Source organism: Nannospalax galili, unplaced genomic scaffold (genome assembly GCF_000622305.1).
Source record: "Nannospalax galili isolate Female #2095 unplaced genomic scaffold, S.galili_v1.0 scaffold352, whole genome shotgun sequence".
Taxonomy (NCBI): Eukaryota; Metazoa; Chordata; class Mammalia; order Rodentia; family Spalacidae; genus Nannospalax; species Nannospalax galili.
In genome coordinates, this window is record NW_008332592.1 from 215,885 (window position 1) to 238,153 (window position 22,269).

The 22,269-nt window shown below is 40.1% G+C and overlaps 1 protein-coding gene across 1 annotated transcript in view; it reads right to left on the reverse strand.

Moving 5' to 3' along the window:
• Slc9a9 (solute carrier family 9 member A9) overlaps window positions 1-22,269 on the reverse strand; it is a 284,233-nt gene that overhangs the window by 206,941 nt on the left and 55,023 nt on the right. Inside the window, exons 3-4 of the mRNA XM_008827516.3 lie at window positions 14,718-14,795; window positions 13,114-13,190 (exon numbers count right to left, since the gene is read on the reverse strand). Of these exons, the coding sequence (XP_008825738.3) occupies window positions 13,114-13,190; window positions 14,718-14,795 (155 nt within the window). The remainder of the gene's footprint in view (window positions 1-13,113; window positions 13,191-14,717; window positions 14,796-22,269) is intronic.

Here is a 22,269-nt window from a genome sequence, read left to right on the forward strand (position 1 = left end):
AAAGTTTACATTAGGATTCATTTTTTGCATTACGTATTATATATATATATATATATATTCTATATGTACAATCTTTCTTGAGATTCCTTAAGTGTCTAATGTAAATTAACAAAATGTTTGGCAAGAGTTTGTTCAATAAATTAGAAGAGCTATTAAAACCTCTTGTAACTTCTTTAAGATTATAAAAAAAAGGAAACTGTTTTAGTAAAGCCAATTGGGGATACTTTATAGAAATAAATATACCTAGTCTTTTTTTTTTTTTTTTGAGACAGGGTCTCCCTGTAGACCCAACTGGCCTGGAACTCACTATGTAGACCAGGCTGACCTCAATCTCACAGAGATCCACCTGCCTCTGCCTTTTGAGTGCTGGTATTAATAAAGGCCTGTGCCACTATGCCCAGCTGATGTAATCTTATTTTGAGAGAAGTCTTGAAATGGGGGACTGGAAAGATCAAGAGAGTTTACTACCTATGAAATGGTTGATGAACAGGAAATGCTCAGGGAATTCAAGAAACTGTCATCATTGTACTTACCAGCTTTTCTTGTTATTTTTATTTTTGTTTTGCTTTAATTTGTTTTGTTTGAGAAAGGATCTCAAACAGCCAGACTGGCCCTTATCTCCCCTTGTGTCAAGAATGACCTTGAACTCCTGATTTTTCTGTCTCCACCTCACAAGTTCTAGGATTAAAGGCATAAGCCACCACACCCGGCCTTGTTTTTAACATTTCTCCATGTATTGTAGAATTTACTTGAGGAGAGAAAATAAGTGGCATGCTATCCTTGATAAGCTAAGAAAAGGATCAGTCAATTGATTTAGAAAGCATAAAAGTTTCAAGAAAAGTAGTCAACATGAGAGTGAATTTACAAAGTCATGAAATCACCCTTACATTTTAAAGGCAGGGATATAACTACAGGGCAAGTGGCCTAGAGTCATATGGAAAGAAATATCATCTAGTAGCAATGACCTCCCTCCAGGCTTACACTTGCTCATCAGTGCTGAGCCACAGTGTCATCATCTATAGTTGTGATTCTGTTGATTATATAGGTTACTCATGGGAAAAGAGCTTTATATCTACCTCCCAAGTAATGTGGATTAAAAGGGAAATAGAGCAATAAAACTTCTCAGTGCTGTAGTTAAGACTGACTTCTCTTCCTTTAATTGGACCATTTTAATTTAATGACATCCTAGTATAATTGCTAAATCAGGTTGAGAACCTCCCACACTTAAAGTGCTAAAATCCTTAGACCAGAGCACTGAGCATTTTTCATTGTGATGGCTGTGTACCAGGCTAACGGTGCTCTACTGATTATTTTCTGTATGATACACATATAACATTTGATCTAGATATGTGTCATATAAATCTTGTGCATATGAATCATAAAATTAGTTGATTTGGTTTAGCTTCAATAATCCCTGCATAATATAGATTGAATGTTGGTTGAAATCATTTTCATTTCTGCAGTCTGTTTTTTGTAAATCTTAAGAAAAGTATTCAATCTCTCTGCTAAGTTTTAGAATGCAGCATAGCAAATTTTATTATCTGCAGGAATCACGTAGGGCTCTTGATAACATGCAGATAAAGGTTCAGGAGGTCTGGGGTACGGCCCAAGACTAGATATTTCTAACAACCTACTGATGGTGTTGGTGTGAAAGAGGTCCAAGGATGCAATTTAAGTTGCAAGGGTGAGTTTAGCATACTCCAGAATCAATTACATCTCATAAAAGTTACTAAACAATCAGCGCCTCAGGCACTTCTCTCTGTACTGTTTATTGTGAAGACGAAATGAGGTGATGAACACGGAGCCCGCAGTTCAGATCCAAGCACCCAGAAAATGCACCTAAAAGCTCTTGTCGCTTTTGTTCTTTCTGCTCGTTGATGAACAGATGCATAGATCACAAATCTTTTTACTAATTCTTTGCTTTCAACAGTTGACCCGTGAAAAGCAAGAAGAATAACAACTAAGATCAGCCTAGCAGGAAATGTCAGAGAAGGATGAGGAAGGCTAGCCTCTGAGGTCTGAACTGGGCTGTACTTGACAGCCAAACCCACAGCAAGCATGTGGGTAGAGGCAGAAATTTTCTGTTTCCCGACAATGGCCTTCATTTTTCTCCCCTTGAGCATCAGTAGTGCCCTGTCAGTTTCATCACCCAAATAGCTCCGGGGCCCCACTAAGTGGCCTCCAGATTCAAACCTCTAGCACTTTCTGTTTTCCTGCTTTCCTGACTTCATTTCCTTATACCCATCTTTATATTCTTGCCAGAGTCGCCATTTTAAAGTGTGTGTCACTACTTACCACCCTGCAAGCAACAAAGTCACATCCAAACTCCAGTACACGGGTTTCAAGTTCTGGGCTGACACTGCCTCCCACCATTTTATCTTCGACCACTGAACACCTGACTCCTCCTCGCCCCCCAACCCCCGCTGTGCCATGTCTGATACCTGCTCCTAGATCTCTGCTTGGCTCTCTCTGGAATAGCTTAAGATCTCTGGCTAGAAATCATGTCTCTAGAAGCTTCTCTAGTCCCCCAAGTACTTGTTCACTTGCTGTTTGATCCGTAGAACTAGGAAGTATGTAATATTCACACATTTGCATGCTAGCAAGGAAAGTGTATGCACCACAGCTAAAACCTATAGCAGGTTGCCGTCTTAGATAACTCAGGAATGGCGACGACAGCAACTGTGCCGCAACCTGGAGCACAGCACTGTTTCCATGAAGCTTTAGAGCACAGAGAATCTGAGAGCAAAATCAGAAAATCAGGACAAGATTCGCCCCTGGAGGTGGCAAGAGAAAGTGTGGGAGAGCACGCAGGGAAAGTCAGTAGGTTTGCAGTGTTGTAGTTTATGAAAGCATCACAACCTGCTGTGTGTGTGTGTGTGTGTGTGCATGTGTGTGTGCGTTTACATGTCTGAGTGCGTGAACACATTTGTGTGCTGTTGTACTTGTGTGTGTGCATGTATATGTGCGTGGGGGGCATGTTTGAGCGCATGCATGTATATGTATATATGTGTGTTTCTGTGTCTGCTTATCTGTGTGTGTGTGTGTGTGTGTGTGTAACTAGTGCTACATATATTGTTGACTCTTCCATCAGATTTTGATTAAATAAGGAAAATCCAGCAGACTTTACATCTGAGGGTAGTAGAGGAAGAGGATGAACTGGTGTTTTCAAGACTTGACTTATTAGGGCATACTGTAATCAGAATCTTTAGGCTCAATTGCTCAATAGAAATGCTCTTCAGACAAATTCCATGTCTCATATTTTTCTTTTATCAGGAGACATTTCTCCTTTTCCACCCCAACAATCTTACATAACATCCTTTGGGGTTTTCAACGTGTCTCTTTCCAATTTGGAGTCAGGTTTTGTCTGCTTCCCAGGGAGGCCCTGTGTTTTCTGCCTGCTCTGTCATTCTCACTCCCAGAACTGCCCAGGTTGGCAGGACTAGGCTGCTGAGTAATGCATGCTCTCTGTCCCCAAATCGTACCTCCGCTGCTCTCCAGAGTACCTTCCTATCTTTTCTTTCGTTTCCCCATAAACTTCCTTTCCTCTCTGGTGTCAGCAACATAGTCCATGCGTACTTAAATATGGATATAAGAAACTGCCCTGTAAGCAGCCAGAGCGGTCCCTCACAGACTGGAGATTGTTTTCTTATTTGGCTGTCTGGGAAGTAGTCAATTTGTTTTTCTCCTTGACACCAGTGATATCTACTCCTGCCAACTCAGAATTCAGAGAGTAAATGAGTATACACAGGAGGCCCAGACCTTCCGGTCTGACCCAGCGATGCCTCCCTGAGCTCCAGGTTTCACAGAAGACAGAGACACAGCAGCAGTTCAGACGGTCCCAGGGGGCAGAGAGAAGACACAGTTGGGAGGGAAGGACCTAGTGAAGGAATAACAGAGAGTGCTGATGGGAGGAAGAGGGAACACACGGGGGCCTTGGGACTTGTAGGAATTAAGCTGGGGATGCTGGAAAAGCCTCTCTTGGCAATTTTGTCTCTCTACTGCTGCCTGCCAGTCCAAACTGTTCTCACTAAAACACACAGAGAAAAACAATAAATGTATCAGTTTCCCAAGAACAGAAATCTTCAGTATAAAACAGAATTCTGTAAATGTGTTAAAATTTCACTTCCCACATGTCCCTTTAGTTTTTCTTTTTAATGTAACTGATGCATGCAGGAGATGACACAGAAGATATATGCAAGTTGTATATAATAATGATATACTGGACAGCACACCTGGAAAAAAAGTCCAGCCCAGGAGCCAGCACATTCTCTCTCCTGTGTGTTTCTTTTGGTCCCTTTATTTTACCATATTTTCAATTCCCATACTTATTACATGCATGCAGGCATACCTTCATACCCACATGTGTGTCTTAATAGTATTCAGTGTTGCTAATTTATGAGCAGTATAAAATGATGCTCCACAAAACATGTAGTTTTACGGGATTTGATGTGTCTATCTCACATTATATTTCTGAGGTTATATATTATATATGCTATCATATATGGCCTTATTGTATTTTACTACTCTGGATTTTAATGTTATGTGAAATTGCCTAGTCTCCTAGTGGTGGGTTTTGAGTTGTATCCAAATTTTCCACTATTGGGAATAGTGTTTCTGTAAATACCTTTATCTGTGTTTCCTCTCGCTGAGTTCAAGCAAGTCTCTAAGGAAAACATGCAGAAATATAGTTATACGGTATGTAAATGTAAACAAGATACATAAGAATATGTTTATATGTTTTAAGTTTATATATTCTTATGCATATTATAATATATATGAACAAATGAAGAACTAGTGATAGATAATATAATCCCAGAGAAAAACATCCTTGGAGTCTTTGAGTACAAAATATTACAACGTATGAAGCTGTAGTAACAAAGACCACTCAACAGTCAGGTGGATTGGGGCAGTGATAGGTCAGAGAACAGTCCAAGAGAACTGAGATTCAAGACATAGAAACCACAGTACATGGAAGAAAAGCCTGGGGAAATGCAGGGCCAGCTAATAATGAATATTACCGTAACTGGCTATAAATTCAAGAAGGAAAATTTAAATGGAGTCTACTTTCCATCATATACAAAATTTTTCCAAAAATGTGCTTACTGCCAAAGGAAAAACTTTAAAACAGGTGGAAACTATCATTCTGTTTCTAGGATGGAGAGAAATTATTAAACAAATTACAAACATGTTAACCATACAAGAAAACACTCATATGTTGCTACATTAAATGAAGAAGCTCTGCTCACTAAAGACATCATGTTCAAAGCAAAGGTAAAAGATACAACCTAAGAGATGTATTTATAAACTCTCTAAGTGAATATCGGTTTCTATATGGAACAATCAAAGAACTGTCGAAAAGCAATGAAAACATGACCCAAACAATCAGGGAAATTTAAATGAAGACCGCAATGCCATTTTATTTTATACCTACTAAACTGTCAAACATTAAGAGAAAATAACAGAAGCATTACTTTGGAAAACAATTAGGCATTATTTTGTTAAAAAATAAAAATGAGTTTTCATTTTAGACCTATAACCTGGCACTCCCACTCTGGAGTCTATATAGCAGATAGACAAGTCTGGGAACACAAATGCATAATAACTAGCTTATTCTTATTAACTTACAGCATAAGATAAAATGATAGCATGTCTATTTCCAAACTTTACAGTCACCTTCATTGCCTTCTAGAGAAGGCTTCAGTTCAAGTTAAATGTGGAGACACATAAAATCATCACTGTTCCAGCTATGTGTTTGCCCAGGCTCTTAGAAAGCACAAGGTTCTTTTGTCTTTTTTAAGACTGTCACTCTCTCGAGGTCTGATGAAATGGTGAAATCTATGCAGGCTGTCTCCTAAAGAAATTCATGGCTAACAAGAAGTTTCGTGCCTCCGTGAAGACTTTCTGTGCATGACCTCAGCGTCCCTGTTCCCTGAGCCAGGAGCCCAGCTCTAACGTGCTCTTTTCCAGGGTTAGAGCTTAAATGAGTGGACATGACTTAGCTGCTACTTAGAGCTACATATCTTCATTTTGGCTTCTAAACTACCAAATGTGCCCCTTCTTCAGGATTAAGGGGTCAGCATTTGGGTCATCATACCTCACCCTACCTAAGGACAGAATAATAGTAATTCCATAATCAATGCCAGGGTCACTTGGGTCTAAAGGTCCCTAGGTGAGCAGCTATGTCCACTCAGAGTGAGCTGCATGAGGCTCTTCAGGACTATGCCTCGTGGACAGACAGCGGGGCTGCCAGGTGCAGCTTCTCTGAGTGAATACTCAGGATTCCAGTGGAAAAATCAGACCTGGGGAATGTTGGCAAGAATATGGAAAATGACCTCATAGTTATACATCCAAGTTTTCCTGGGTAAATTACCAAGAGTCCAGCAATGTAAAGTGTATTCAAACCACCCTTCTAGCCACTCCAGTGAGAGACGACAGGTTTCATGTCCTCTACAATTAAACTCATAGCTGGTTCTTAAGTATTCAGGTTTGTCATAATTGCTAGTTATAGTGATAAATGCAAGAACTTGAAGTTACTGAAGGTTTAGTTTGCCAGCCAGGTATAGTAATTAAGTGCAAAACATAGAAAGTGTACTAGTTATATTAGGAGGATGAGGGGATGCTAAGAATGTATGCTCTGGTGTTGGGTTGGCTTTGCCGTTTACTACTATTTCCTTACTGTGTAACTTTGAACAAGTCTCAGGCTCTACAGCCTTGTATATAAACATAGGTAGCAACAGCACTTACCTCATAGGGCATTGTCACAACGAAATGAGATAATACATGTAACAAGCTTATATCCACATCTGGCACATGAGAAGAAATTCAAACATTAGCTATTCTTTCTGTAATATTTTTGATAATGTGTAATTGGCTTAAATTCTCCATTCAGATAAACTAAAAGAATATTATTTTCATTGCTCTTAAAACAACACCTTGGAGCTGATCTTCCTAAAACAAGGGACTCTAGATAGGCTGACTAGACTCAGCAGATGGACTAGCACTGGGGAATGGTTGGGGGTACTGACAACACAGTGGGCAGTAACAGGTATGACAGAGTATATGGGCTCCAATGGGCAGGGGAGGCTATGGGAGGGTGCCAGTGGGGATGGGTATATAAATATGATTAAGATTGTTTGAGATGTTCTGTATGAAATACACAAAAATTTCCAATGGGCAGGGGAGGCTATGGGAGGGTGCCAGTGGAGATGGGTATATAAAGATGATTAAGATTGTTTGAGATGTTCTGTATGAAATACACAAAAAATAAAAAAATTATAATTAAAAAAACACCTTGGGTTGGAAAAATGGTGTCTTAGTTTGTCCTTCATTGCCACAAAACACTCTGGCCACTACCAACTTGGGGAGGAAAGGGTTTATTTAGCTTACATATCCTGGGTCACAGTTCATCCAGGAGCCCAGGGTAGGAACTCAGGGCAGGAACCTGGAGGCAGGAGCTGGAGCACAGGCCGTGGAGGAATGCTGCTTACTGGCTTGCTCTCCCCAGCTGACCAGAACCCACAGATTCTCAATTCAAACTATCACACAAACAGCCCTGATAGTCTCTGCTTCCCTTTGAGGCTTCACCACCCAGGGCCTCCATTGTCCACAACTCTTTCAGCATAACTGTTCCAAGCTCCACAGCAACAAACTCTAAGCTTGCAATGGCTTTTCCAGACCAAAGTTCCAAATGCTCCCGCAGTCCTCCCAATGGCAGGTCTGTCACAGCAGTGCCACACTCTCTGGTACCAATTTCTGTCGTAGTTTGTTTCTCCATTGCTGTGACAAAATACTCTGACCAGTACCAACTTGGGGAAGAAGGGGTTTATTTAGCTTACATATCCCGGGTCACAGTTCATCAGGGTGACCAAGGTAGGAACTCAGGGCAGGAACCTGGAGGCAGGAGCTGGAACACAGGCCACGGAGGAATGCTGCTTACTGGCTTGCTCTCCTGGCCCCTGCTCAGCCTGCTTTCTTATACATCATAGGCCCACCTGCCCAGGGGTGGCACTACCCACAGTGGGCTGGGCCCTCCCACATCACTCATCAAGAAGATGCTTCTCAGACATGGCCACAGGCCAGTCCAATAGAGGTACTTCCCCAATTGAGGCTCCCTCAACCCAGGTGTGTCAACTTGACACTAAAACTATCCAGGACAAACGGTTTGGTGAATAAAAGTGTTTGCTGCCAAGCCTGACAACCTGATTTTGATCCCTGGAATGTATAGGTTGGAAGGAGAGAATGGACTCTGATAAGCTGCCCTCTGATGTCCACATACAGGCCATGGTATATACACATGTACACATACATACACAAAATAAATAAACAAGTGCAATATTTAAAAGCATCTCAAGGATACTAGTAAGTTCTCAGGACAAGGTGCACAGGTTGTTATTGTGACAGGGTATGGCACACTTAGTGAACACAGGTTGAAGATAAAGGAGTAGTTCCCAAAGATGGAGGTGCAAACAGAAAAACATTTCAAACATACTCTTTATAAGAGGCATGTTTAAGGTGATATGCTCTAAGTGATGAAATTCAGGATGATGCCAGAAAAGCTCACTGAATTCTTTAAGGACAGTGAGTTCTTAAAAAGCAAAGTTTTGGGAACTGGGGAAATCGATTAGTGGGTAAAGCACTTGCTGTGCAAGTCTGATAGCCTGAGTTCAGACCTCCAAGATCTATGTAAAATGTTGGATGCTAGTGTCTATAACCACAGGGTGTTGCTACCAGGAGATAGGGGTGGGAGACAGAATCACTGGAAGCCCACGGTCCAGCCATCTTGGCATAAACAGACCTGGTCTCATATAAGGTGGAAGAGGACAGACACCCAGGCTTGTCCTCTGACTTCCATATACATGTCCTAACTCATGAAAACTGCATTACACACACACACACACACACACACGTCATACATGCACAAAATTTTTTTAAAACGTTTAGAACACAGTGTAATGGCACACGTGTAAAATGCAATAATAAAACTCTGAGTGCTAATGTACAAAATTAATAATTTTAAAAAGTTATAAGAAAAAGTTTCCTATGCTGGTATTGCCAAAAGAGATATTGTCAAACTTTCCCAAGTAGTGTGAAGGATGTCTATACTGTTTCTAGATAATATTGAGTTATTAAACTTAATTACTAGCACGTTGGAACAAAACCAAAGGGTTCCGATTCCTGCAGTTTCCGAGCTCAACTTTAAAGCCAGTTGTGTTGATATCTTGACCAGATCATGTTTTTGCCTTCAGAAGGCTATGGCTCGCTAGTGGCTAGTGGAGTTCCCTTCTCATCTGACCCCTCTCTGGGGCCTCCCACTCCCATACATTTCAGATGCTGGGCTTCCTGGGCCTTGTATTTCAAGCTGGGACTTTGCAGTGTCCCCACACACAGCCTAACTGAAGCCCTGAGCGGCGTGGGAAAGCTGACTGCCTCGTCCTTTTGCATTTGTCACTCCTGGGATGCACGTCCTCTGTGACAGTTTTCTTGCAGAGTTCAGTCTAACTGACCTGAATCATCTTCTTGCCAAATTCACGCAAGGCTGACCATCTCTGCTTCTCTTCTTCCCTTAAAAATGTGAATTTTTTTTGAATGAAATTCCCAAATAAATGTGTCCTGTGCTTTTGACAATGCCTACTGGGCTGATGAAGAGATAGATATGCAGCTAGTGAATTCTGGTTCAGTTTTACAACTTTAACTTTTAGTGATAACATTCAACAAATACAAGTAAAGCAGTTTGGGGGCATTAATAATTTTACCCTGAAATGCATGAAATCTGGGGGGGAGCCTATAGGGACGTGCAGATAGGGAAGGGAGTCTAAATATGATTAAGTTGTATTGTACGAAATGTACAAAAATTCAATAAAAATAGAGAAAACAAAATCACTTTACTCTGGAACCAAACTATGTAGTCACTAATCCCAGCTCTATGGCTGCCCACTGTGCAATCTTCTCCAAAACTCAGTTGTCTCATTTATTAGATAAGGGTAATAAATGATATCTATTTAATAAGATTATCTTGAAGATTAAATGATACAATCTATTTCAAGTATTTTTAAAGCAGTATGGCAGTATTGACATTCGATAAATGTTAATAAATAAATCATTTATCAGAATAACGTAACCAGTCATTTTCTAGGGTTTATTAGACCTCATACAATAGTTATTAAAGTATCGGTTTGGTCTAAGTTTCAGTATGTATCTCTCCTACAGAAATTCTGAGATTGTCTGGGTATGGTAACACAAGCCTGCAATCCTAAGCACTTAGGATGCTGAGGCAGGAGGATCACCAAGAGTTCATATCCAGCCTTGGCTATGGAATAAGTTTAAGGTCAGATAGTGAAACCCTGTCTCAAACAAACAAACAAACAAAAAAACCAAAACAAAGTTGTGAAATCATATACCAAGATTAATTCTCTTTCTTAGTGGTCTCTCCCCAGACAACTGAACTTGTCTGTCAGTACCCTCCCTGTGTTTCTGTTCATAGGACAAGTTTAAGCCACCCCTTAGTTCTTAGGGCCCAAATCCAGCGGCTATTACAATTCATTTCCCACTCAGCCTCTCCTGTGTAGACACTGTCTTCCATTTCTTTTCTTTTTCTTTTGACTTGCAGAACAAGCTCTGTTGGTCTTCTTCCTGTTTCAAGGACCCAGCAGTTCTTAGTCTGCTTATGAGTGACTCTTCCCTTTCCTCAGAGCTGTTCCTGCCATTCCGCTGCACTTGCCCTGCACTTCCCCTGTTCACCCCAATGACTCCTTGACCACTGGCTGCTATTGCCTGCTCCAGGCCTTGTCATTTCTAAACAGGTCTGTGAATGGGTCTCTTAAATAGTTCCCTGATTTAACTTAAATGATATTCCCTGGCATCTTTCCTGAGTCTATAACTTCTACTCTTTATGGTCACCAAAATGACCTTCCTGAAGTATAAGCAGGACCTTATTGAAGCTAAAACTCTTCAACCATGTCTGTCACCTTGCCAGACACGAGCCTACAATGTTTAAGCTGCCAATCCGTTTCTACACCATGACACAGCCTGTTAGTTCTTGTTGCTGCTATTATACCCAGTTCAAACAGATAACATAATTGTAAAAGTTTTCAGAGAGCATTTTTCTTCAAAGTACTCTTTAAATTTCTGGTTATACACTTAGAAATCAATTAAAAGAAGTTTGATGTAGTGTCCTCTAATTTCAGAATTTGGAAGGCAAGAGGCAGGAGACCTGCTATGAGTTTGAGACCAGGCTGGTCTGCATGACAGATTCCAGTCTAGCTAAGGTTACCCCCACTCAAAAAAAAAAAAAAATCAACAGAAATTCTCAGCTCCAATAAGGGGAAAATCACCATATCTCTTAGATTGAACTAATCAGAAAAAGACAATTTTAAGCCCATCATATATTGTTCCTTTAATTTTTTAATAGAGTACATCATACATAAGAAAGAGTATAGATTTTAAGAAGTGAAAGCATGCAATACAAATATTTGTAAATGTACTTAAAATTCAAAGTACAAAGGAAATAGAGTAATAATGAAAACTAATAATAGAATTCAGCATTGTCTAGTAGCTAGAAATTTCCATCCATTATAAAATTCAGATACTCATGAAATATCAAATATCTGTCAGGAGGCCACATACCTCAGCACCTCTGTGAAAGAGCTGAGACAGTACATAGGGATGTAGGGAATTCAAGAGAAATTGCTAAAGACAGGATGGTGGCAAGATCTGCTGGGTCAGGAGCTGAGGTTCTGAATGCCATCTTGACCGTGGCCCTGTTCTCACTATGATAAGTTTGGCCTAATCAGTCAGCCTTTCAAAATACCTCATATTCAGAATGAACAGTTTTAATGACACAGACTTCGGGGTCCTATGAGTTTCAAAATTTCCAAATTCAGTTCCTGCACACTCACAGGTCATGAGGGCCTCCCAAAATGTCTTTGTGAAGGACCAGGCCCACTGCATCTCTTAGGTCATACATAATTTAATGAGCACTTGGGAGACTAGACTTGAGGAAGCTTCACTAATGCAAGCATCCGCCTTCAAGTACTAAAATCTTTAGCTGCTTCTCTACCTCAACCGCATTTATGTTTTCACAGAATGTAGCTTAGCCCTTCTAGCTTTGACTCAGTAAGACTTAGCAGTGTTCAATAGAAAATTTCTCTGCTTTCAGATTTGCATAGAGACTCGTCTGACACATCTTGAGTCTTGGCTAGGCAACATTAAATATCACATAAAAGAAGGGCCAGAGCCATGACTGGCAGGTACATTCAGCATGATTTTCTGGTTAGAGTGATGACAGCTGTGAGCAGTAAAAATCAAGGGTAGAGTTGGCTGTATCACACAGTTTAAGATGGATGCATCACCACCACCGTCTCAGCTGCTGGATGCTTTTCAGCAGTGGAGCGTCCATGCATTCGATAGGATCATAAGTAGATTGGACAGGATTCACCATTTTGGACCTCACTTTGCTTTTTGGTGAGCTGTGAGCCAGAGTATCTGCAGTTTGACTTCGGACTAGCAGCATAACCAACAAATATATTGAGAAAAAATGGCTCATATTCTACAGGGCATCAAGCACAAAGCTACCCCAGCAATACACAATTCTGCTGATATTTGAACCTATCTGTTTCAAATTGCTCTCTGGTAAACCCTCCTTTAGAAAGAAAACCCTTGGCACATAGCTACTACTATATTCCTGTCAAATGTAGGCAGAGCCCTGCAAAGATGATGCAAAAATGTATTGAGCATATCTGCCTTATTCAAGCTAACAAAGATTGGGAGCTGCTTCCCATAACTCAGTCCAAGTGATGCTCTAAATCAGAAGCTCAGAACTCACAGAGAAAATCCAGCAGTCCAATGGCAGTTTGTTTTAATTTGGAGCCTTGTGCTTATCAAAAGGCATGGAAACTTTGGACCAGTTAGAAGAATGTACTGGGATAGGGGATGGAGGGCAGGGCATTCACCTAGCACATCAGATTCCTAGCATGGAAACATGACAAAACAGACCCATATGTGACACACTAGAAAAAAAATTTAAGATCAGCCCAAGCAGCAGGAAGTCTGAGATTCCTGCCCAGGTCACTCAGTGACTTCCAGCCACCTAGAACTCAAGTTCTGAATATCACTTACCCTATGACGATACAGGAGATGGCAGTTCCCAAGAAGGCATATGTTAAAATAGACCCCAAGTTTTGAAAAAAGTGTCTCTGGGGAGAAACAGAAAATATTTCATAGAGCACATCTGCATCTCTTAGTATAATGGGAAATAAAAATAAGCCTACCCTGCTCAAGCCCTCCCTCTTCTCCCTGGCTAGGCAAGTCTTATATTCGGAGATTCATGCCTGGCTTTACTACGTCTGTAGAGATGGAAGTAACTCCTCAATAAAGGATAAGTATAAAGGGAAACAAATGAAAAGAATCCAGAAGATGAAGTAGTCTCAGGGACAATTAACAATTATCAGGAGGGTTTTGTAGACATAACAGCTTTAGCATTTAGAATATTATTCTCAGAGATTTAAATGGCATTTGACTTTCATAAAACATTCTGTTCTCACTGAGTGTGGTGGCACTCGCCTTTAATCCCAGCACTTGGAAGGCAGAGACAGGTGGATCTCTGTGACTTCAAGGCCAGCCTGGTCTATATAGTGAGTTCCAGGCCAGCTGAGGCTACAGGGAGACCCTGTCTCAAAAAGACCAAAAAAAAAAAAAAATTATATTCTCTCCTTCACATGTCTTGTGATATAATCAAATACCAAAAGCCTGAACTAAATAAATATTTTAATGATGTCTAGTACTGAGGTAGGAGATGAATAAATCTAAATGCTTATACTTTGCAAATCCTTGTCTAGGAAAATGCCCTTCCAATCATTTAGTGGGAGCTGAGTAGCCAACACCGGCAGCAAGAGGGAGCCTGGAGCCCACAAAAAGTTGTGATGAAGAAGCTGCCTGCTGTTAGAGATGACAGGGAGGAGGGGAGCTCCAAGCACCTTCGGGGGGCGGCGGGGGGGCATCAGAAAAAACAGCACATTCCCTCTGCCTCACTCTGCACACCTGCGAAGCCAGCACTAGACACCCGGGTGAATTACTAACCTATGAAATGTGCAGTCAGCCTATGCCTGAGCACTGCCAGGCAGGTGCTCAGCAACAGAGAGCTGCAGCTTTCTCTGTGAACACCACAGCATTTTGGTGGATACACCCAAGGTGAATGGGTCAGTGACTCTTTGCTCACAGTCATCTACTGTTAGAACATTCAGCACTATTCAGTGGAAAGATAATATGGGCCACATATATCATTTACAGTTCTTCCAGTGAGCCACAATAAATAAATTTTTAAAAGGTGAAATGGGATTTGACAGTATCTTGTCCTACGTAATATACCCCAAATGCTATCATTTCTTCATGAAATCATTATAAAACATAATTGAGTTGATTTACATTCTTTTTTAAAAGACCAAGATTTTAACATCTGGCACAGACTTTGCATTTATAGAGCATTTCACTTTCGACAAACCACATTTCAAGAGTTCAATAAATGTGTGTGGTTAATGTCCTGGCTATTACACAAAGCAGGTTTAGAAGCATTCTGAGAATGTCAGGGTTGAACCTTTATGAGAAAATCTACACAATGCTATTCTTATAGAACAGGAAATCCCATAAAATAACTACTATTCATTAGCACTGGCAAAATGCTCTACTTCATGATAGGAGAGGTTGACGACCCTTACGGATTTTACCTTCTTCAGACTGTATCCTGCATGAAATATAATTGGAGGCAGCAAAACATTGAAGAAGATTTCTGGGTCAAATGTCATCTGTCAGAAAAGACAAAGGTAAGGTTAGAAGTATGTTCTAGTAAATGGGTTTTTTAAAAAGGTATAGTCAAAAAAGAAAAATAAGAGAAAATATAAATTTAGAAATTTATGGTGGTGCGTGCCTTTAATCCCAGCCCTTGGGAGGCAGAGGCAGGTGGAACTCTGTGAGCTTGAGACCAGCCTGGTCTACATAGTGAGTTCCAAGACAGCTGGGGCTAAGACCAAAAAAAAATGTTTTTGAAATTTATAAGTACAATATCACATTTAAAAAAAACATTAAAATCTAAAATGTATAAATATATATCAATTGTATTGCTAACAACAACAACAAAATAACTCAATTAGTGGCCCTTCCATGACCTCCAACCCACAGGTAGACACCCTCAGAGCCCTCCCCAGTCCAAAAATGACTGCTCCCTCTAAGCTGCCAGGACCCCTGACTCACGGAAAGGAATGCCCAGAGTCCTGCCCCATTCCTGTCCTCCAACCACCCCATTCACCACACTGCCCAGGGATTTCAAGGAGTCCTGGGACTATGACTTGGACCTCAGACTAGGCCTCCACCCCATTTACCTTCACCTGAAGTCACTGACATCCTTATCCTACTGTGACCCCAGCCCCTGCCACCCAAGGACCACCTGCATAACTATGTGAGCCTTCCATACTCTTCTGAAGAATCAAATAACTCTATAGAAAGTTTGTTCCCAGGCTCAGAAGTGCACATTTTCCCTCCTGTGCTGGGAATATGTCTGACACCACATTCTCACATCAACACAGTTACCCAGAGATCAAACCCCAAGCATCATTGAGCTGGTCTGCCACCTGACAAGTTGGGGTAACAGCAAACAAAGATCCACTCAGACACTCAACGAAGGTGAGACCAGTTATCCATATTAAGAAACACTACAAATGGCTAAGCTCCAGATGCCTAGATCCCTTTACAAAAGCACAAACACGAATAACCAAGACAATATGTCTCCTCCAGAAACAAGTACACCCATTGCAATGTCCCCTAAGAAGAGCAACTTAGCTGATGCACAGGCAATAGTTTCAAAATAGCATTTATAAATTTGTTCAGTGAACTCAAAGAGGACATGCGCAAGTTCTTGAATGAAGAGCACGAAAACACAGACAGCTGAACGAAATGAAGAAAGTAATTAAATATTAAAATATAACTTAATACGTAAGAAATAGAATTTCTGTCTTACATTTTATTTGTTATTTTTATTTTACATGTATGAGTGTGTTACCTGCATGTGTGTATGGGTACCCATGTTGTACAATGTCCTTCGAGACCAGAACAAGGAACCCCGGGAACTGGAATTTTGGATAGTTGTTAGCTGCCATGTGGGTACTGGGACTTGAACCCATGTCTTCTGCAAAAGCATCCAGTGCTCTTAACTGCTGAGCCATCTCTCCAGACCCAAAAATCAGAATTTCTTAAGAAAGCCAAGTTAAAATAAAACTTGAAATGAGAAACTTAGTGAAATAACAAAGAAAGACCTCAGCAACAGAAGGGATCCATTGGAAGACAGAATATCAAGACTTTAAGACAAGGGAGAGGAACTGGATCACTCAGTCAAAGATGTTCAATCTAAAAAAATAAAAATAAAGAGCAGGTGGAGAGCAGGAACTCCTCGACATTATAAAAGGACCAAACTTACAAATCATAGGTATTAAGGAAGGAGAAGAAACCCAAGCCAAAGGCACAGAAAATACTTTCAACAAAATAATGGGGGAAGCACTCCCAAATTTAGGAGAAAGGCACCTACAAGGCGCAAGAGGCATACAGAGTACCACACCGATGGGATCAGAAAAGAAGCCTGTCACATAATGACCAAAACACTAAAGGTACAGACCAAAGAAGGGATCCTGATAGATGCACTCTCAGTAGGACACAGGCCACCAGACAAATACTACTCTGGGATTAAATGACATAATAAATCAAATGGATCTAACAGACACCTGCAGAACGTTTCACCCAAACAATGAAGAGTACTCTTTCTTCTTAGCATCCCACAGAAATTTCTCCAAAATCAACCATATTTTAGGACACAAAGTCAGACTCAACAAATGGAGGAAAATTGAGATAGCATCCTGCATTCTATCTGACCACAAATAAAGCTGCTGTCAACAGCATTAGAAACTATACAAAGCACATAAACTCCTTGAAACCAAAAAACACATCGCCAAATAAAAATTGGATCAAGGGAGGAATCAAAAAGGGAAAGTTTTTAATTCTTAGTACTGAGTGAAAATGAAAACACAACATACCAAAATACATGGGACACAATGAAGGTAATCCTGAGAGAGAAGAAAGTTTATAGCATTAAGTTCCTACATCAGAAAATTAGAAACCGCTCACATTAATAATTTAATGATGCACTCGAGGCCTTGGAAAACCAAGAACAAAGCCTGAAAAGAGTAAGTGGAGATAGATAGACAAAATCAGGGTTAAGATTCATGAAATAGAAATGAAAAAGATAATACAAAGAATCAATGAAAGAGTTGGCTCTTTGAAAAGACTAACAAGATTGGCAAACTTAGCCAGTTTAACCAAAAGAAAGAGAGAGAACCCAAATTAATAAAGTCAGAGATGAAATCATAAGGACAAACTTTAAAATCTATATTCCACTAAACTGAAAAACCCAAAAGAAATGGATGTCTAGATATGGCCTATCAAAAAGTGAAAGCAAGATAAAATAAATCATTTAAATAGACCCACAGCAACCAGTGAGATAGAAGGAGTAAATAAAAGCCTCCCAGGTAAAAAAAGCCCAGGACCAGATGGATTCAGTGCAGAATTCTACAGGAACTTCAAAGACAAACTAATACCAGGACTTCTCAAATTGTTCTATAAAATAAAAAAAATAACACTCTAAGTTCTTTTTACAAAGCCAGTATTACTCTGATACTCAAATCAGGCAAAGACCCAACAAAAGACAAAGTTATGGGACAATCTTGCTGATGAACATAGATGCAAAAATTATCAACAAACCACTTGCAAACCAAATTTAAGTGCAAATCAAATAGATGATTCACCATGATCACGTTGGCTTTATTCCAAGATGCAACATTAATAAATTCAAATATGTATCTGACACAAACAAAAACCATGCAATTATCTCATTAGATGTAGAAAAAAGCTTTGAAAAAAATCCAGCATCCCTTCGTGATAAAATTCATGGAGAACCTAACAATACATGCACCTATCTTAACACAATAAAGGCAGTACACAACAAGCCCATAGCAACCATCAAGCTAAATGGAGAAAAACACAAAACATTTCCACTTAAATCAGGAACAAGATAAGGATGTCTACTCTCTCCACTGTTGTTCAATCAAAGTATCCTTATTTGCAGATGATATGATTCTGTGCATTAAAAAAACCCTAAAATCTCTACCAGAAAACTCAGAGCTGATAAACACACTTAGCAAAGTAGCAGGTTACAAAATTAACAAAAATCAGTAGCCTTCTTCTACACCAACAACAAACATAAGGAGAAAAAAATCAGGGAAACAATCCCATTCACAGTAGCCTTTATTATATATTAATAAATCTAACCAAGGAAGTGAAAGACTTGTATAATAAAACGCTTTCAGACGTTGAAGAAACTGAAGAAGATGCCAGAAAATAGACCTCCCATTCTCATGGATCGATAAGACATATTGTGAAAATGGACATCCTACCAAAAGCAATCTACAGATTCAACACAATCCCCACTAAAATTCCAACACAATTCTTTACAAAAATTGAAAAAATTATTTTAAATTTCTTATTGAAACATAAAAAAGAATAACCAAAACAATCCTAAACAGTAAAATAAGAGCTAGGGTATCACCATCCCTGATTTTAAGTTAGGCTATGGAGCTATAGTAATAAAACAGTATGGTACTGGCCTGAAATAGAAACATAGATCAATGGAAAAGAATTGACAATCCAGATGTATATATCCATGCACCCACGGTCACCTGACTTTTGACAAAGAGGCCAAAAATACCCAGTGGAGAAAAGACAGACCCTTTAACAAATGGTGCTGGTCAAACTAGATGTAGAAGAATGAAACTAGATCCTTATCTCTCACCATACACAAAACTCAACTCCAAGTGGATCAAGAATCTCATCCCAAGACCTGAAACCCTGACTCTAATAGAAAGTAAAGAACATACTGGAACTTATAGGCTCAGAAAGGGACTTTCTGAAGAGGACTTTGATGGTGCAGACATTAAGATGAACAGTTGACAAATGGGACCACATTAAACATAAAAACTCTACATCTACATCAAAGGACACCATGACTTGAGTAAAGAGGCAGCCTACAGAATGGGAAAAACTCTACTAGTTATATATCTGACAGAGAGTCAGTATCTACAATATATAAAGAACTCAAAAAACTAAACATCAAAAACAATAACCCAACTAAAAACTGGAACAAGGAACTAAACAGAGTTTTCCAAAGATTAAATGAAAATAGCTGAGGAATATTTTTTTAAATTCTCAACAATCTTAGCCATCAAGGAAATACAAACTAAAACTACTTTGAAATTTCATCTTACCTTGTCAGAATGGCTAAGATCAAAAAACAAAGGATGACAAATGCTGGCAAGGATTTGGGGGAAAGGTAACATTTGTTCACTACTGGTGGGAGTGCAAACTTGTGCAGTCACTAGGAAAATCAGTGTAGCTATTCCTCAAAAAAAAAAAAAAAAACCTAGAAAGATCTACCGTATCTTCCAGCTATACCCTTCTTAGGCATATAACCAAAGGATTCTATATACTACTACAGCAATACCTGTTCATCCATGTTCACTGCTGCTCTGTACACAATAGCCAGGAAGTAGAAACAACCTAGACATCCATCAATGAGTGGATAAGGAAAGAGTGGTACATTTACACAATGGAATATTATTCAACTGTTAAGAAAAACAAAATCATGGAATTTGCAAGTAATGAATGGAGCTGGAAACAATCATTCTGAGTGAGATAATCCAGATCTAGAAAGTTAAATGTTACATGTTGTGATATGGCATCCTCTTGACCATAGCTACGCATGCCATGTTAAAATTTAGGTTGACTCTAGTCTCTGAAATTATTAGGCAGTTGGTCCATGGTATGGGAACACATATCAGCAGGACCCCAGTTGTCTTAGAAACAGGTCAACATGTCCTGGAGTGTACCTGCTAACTGCAGATTTATGACTTCTCTGGGTTATGCTTTGCTTGATTCTGCAAAATAGTAATTGTTGCTTAATAGAATAAAAATTGTTAAGGGGGCTTTGAACGTGCAGCTTGGGAACTTAAGCTTTTTACCCCTGGCTATAGTTTCTCTGTATACCCTAGCTTAACCTAGAGATGACTTGGGGCTACACATTTGGGTTCCAACACCCGTGTGTAGCCCCTGGTGAGCAAGACTTTCATTCAGCAAAACTTTGAATGGTCTTCTCTGGTGAAGCACCTCACAACAATGTTTTCTCTCATATGTGAATGTTAGCAATGAATGTTTAGATATATGTGTTTCAACTGGAAAACACACAAAGGTCAGGAAACTAATAAAGAGCCATGGGGGAGAGGTGGCTTCATAGAAGAGGAGATAAAATGCCTGTAAGGAGAACAGGAAAGCTTTAATGGAGTGTGAGATGTGAGGGCAGGGTAGAGGAGGAGGTATAAGGAGAGATAAGTAACACCAAAGGGCCTTTGAAAAAAAATCATATGGAAACTTACATATGGAAGCTTCCTAAAATGCATGCATATATAAAAAGAATTTAAATGGAGTTATCCTATGGTAGGGAGAACACTGTCCCTTTCAGACACCACACACAGATAAAAAGCCCAGTGCCAGGTATGGGCTCCCTTTTTTGGAAATGTTGGACAGGAGGCATCACAGAGACCCTCAAAACTACTGGCTATTTCCATGTCTCTTGATTACCCTTCAGAACTTGACAGTAACATCCTATTGCTGAAGATACCACATACTTTAGTCATAGAACCTTGAGAAATCCAGCTGGAACTGACCAGGAAGCTTCATCCCTACTGGCTATCTTTCACACTGTTGAAAGAGAAGAATGTCAGTTACCCAGCTGTGAACGCTTTCAGCTACAATAAGGACTGGCCTGGCAAGAATGCCATGGCAACAACCAACCACTTTCTGATTGGATTTGATGAAACTCTTACATAATACCATTATTGGACCCATGAACCTGTGGCTAGACAGGTCCCAAGCCGTAGGGGAGAGCCTACTACTATTATTCTGCTAAACGGACATAGTATTAAACTGGCTCCTAATGACTTGTCGTCATACCCATAGATAAGTGCACTCTCAATTCTGATAAGTTTCTTTTTGAAGTAAATGATGATTAGCACAGAAACCCACAGCTAGTCACCATGCAGCGAATAAGAGCTCAGCCCTACATAGGGATCTGTATGACACCCCTTCCCCAGAGGATCAGGGAGCACCACAGAAGAGGGGCAGCAAGATTGTAAGAGCCAGGGGAGATAGATGACTGCAGTCAGCGTTTTCCCAACACAGCAGGGCAGTTGCACATAGGAACCCACAGTGGTTGTGACAGCATGCCCATCTGAGAAAGCTCCAGCCAGACAAAATCCCAGCACAGAGAGGGGAGGTAGGCATGAAGTCCCGCCCCTGGCTGAGGAGATATTGCTATTTGGGAGAGGGAGAGTCAGTTTTCTTTATGGTTTGCATACTGATGGGTTGGCCACACTCCAGGGGACAAATCCACACTGAAGGGTATTTTGACACAAATTAGATTTGATAGGTTGTAAAAAAAATTAGACATGAAGTGAGAGGGCTAGGAAGATAGGGATGGTTCTGAGAGGAAATGAAGGAGGAGGTTTGACTATGATAAAAATACACTGTATAAAAATCTCAAGTAATAAAATTATTCTTCTTTGAAAATATTTTTATTATTTTCATTTTATGTATATGAATATATTGCCTGCATGTATGTAAGCACATCCATATCATGCAATGCTGTGGAGGTCAGAAGAGGATGTCAGATCCCCTGGAACTGGAGTTACTGACAGTTGTTAGCCACCATGTAGGTGCTGGGAACTGAACCAGTGTCCTCTGCAAGAGCAGTTGGTGCTCTTAACCACTGAGCCATCTCTCCAGCCCCCAAATTATATTTTTAACTAGGAAATCTCTCTGGGAAATCTTTCTTTTACTTGATTATTCTTCTTAATTTTATTTTGTCATTCTATTTTTGAAACCAGGTATCACTACCTAATCCAAGATGACCATGATCTTGAAAGCTGCCCACCTCAGCAGCTCCAGTGCTGGGTTTGCAGGTGTGAACCGTCATGCAGTGCTGGGTTTACAGGTGTGAGCCGTCATGCAGTGCTGGGTTTACAGGTGTGAGCCGTCATGCAGTGCTGGGTTTACAGGTGTGAGCCGTCATGCAGTGCTGGGTTTACAGGTGTGAACCATCATGCAGTGCTGGGTTTACAGGTGTGAACC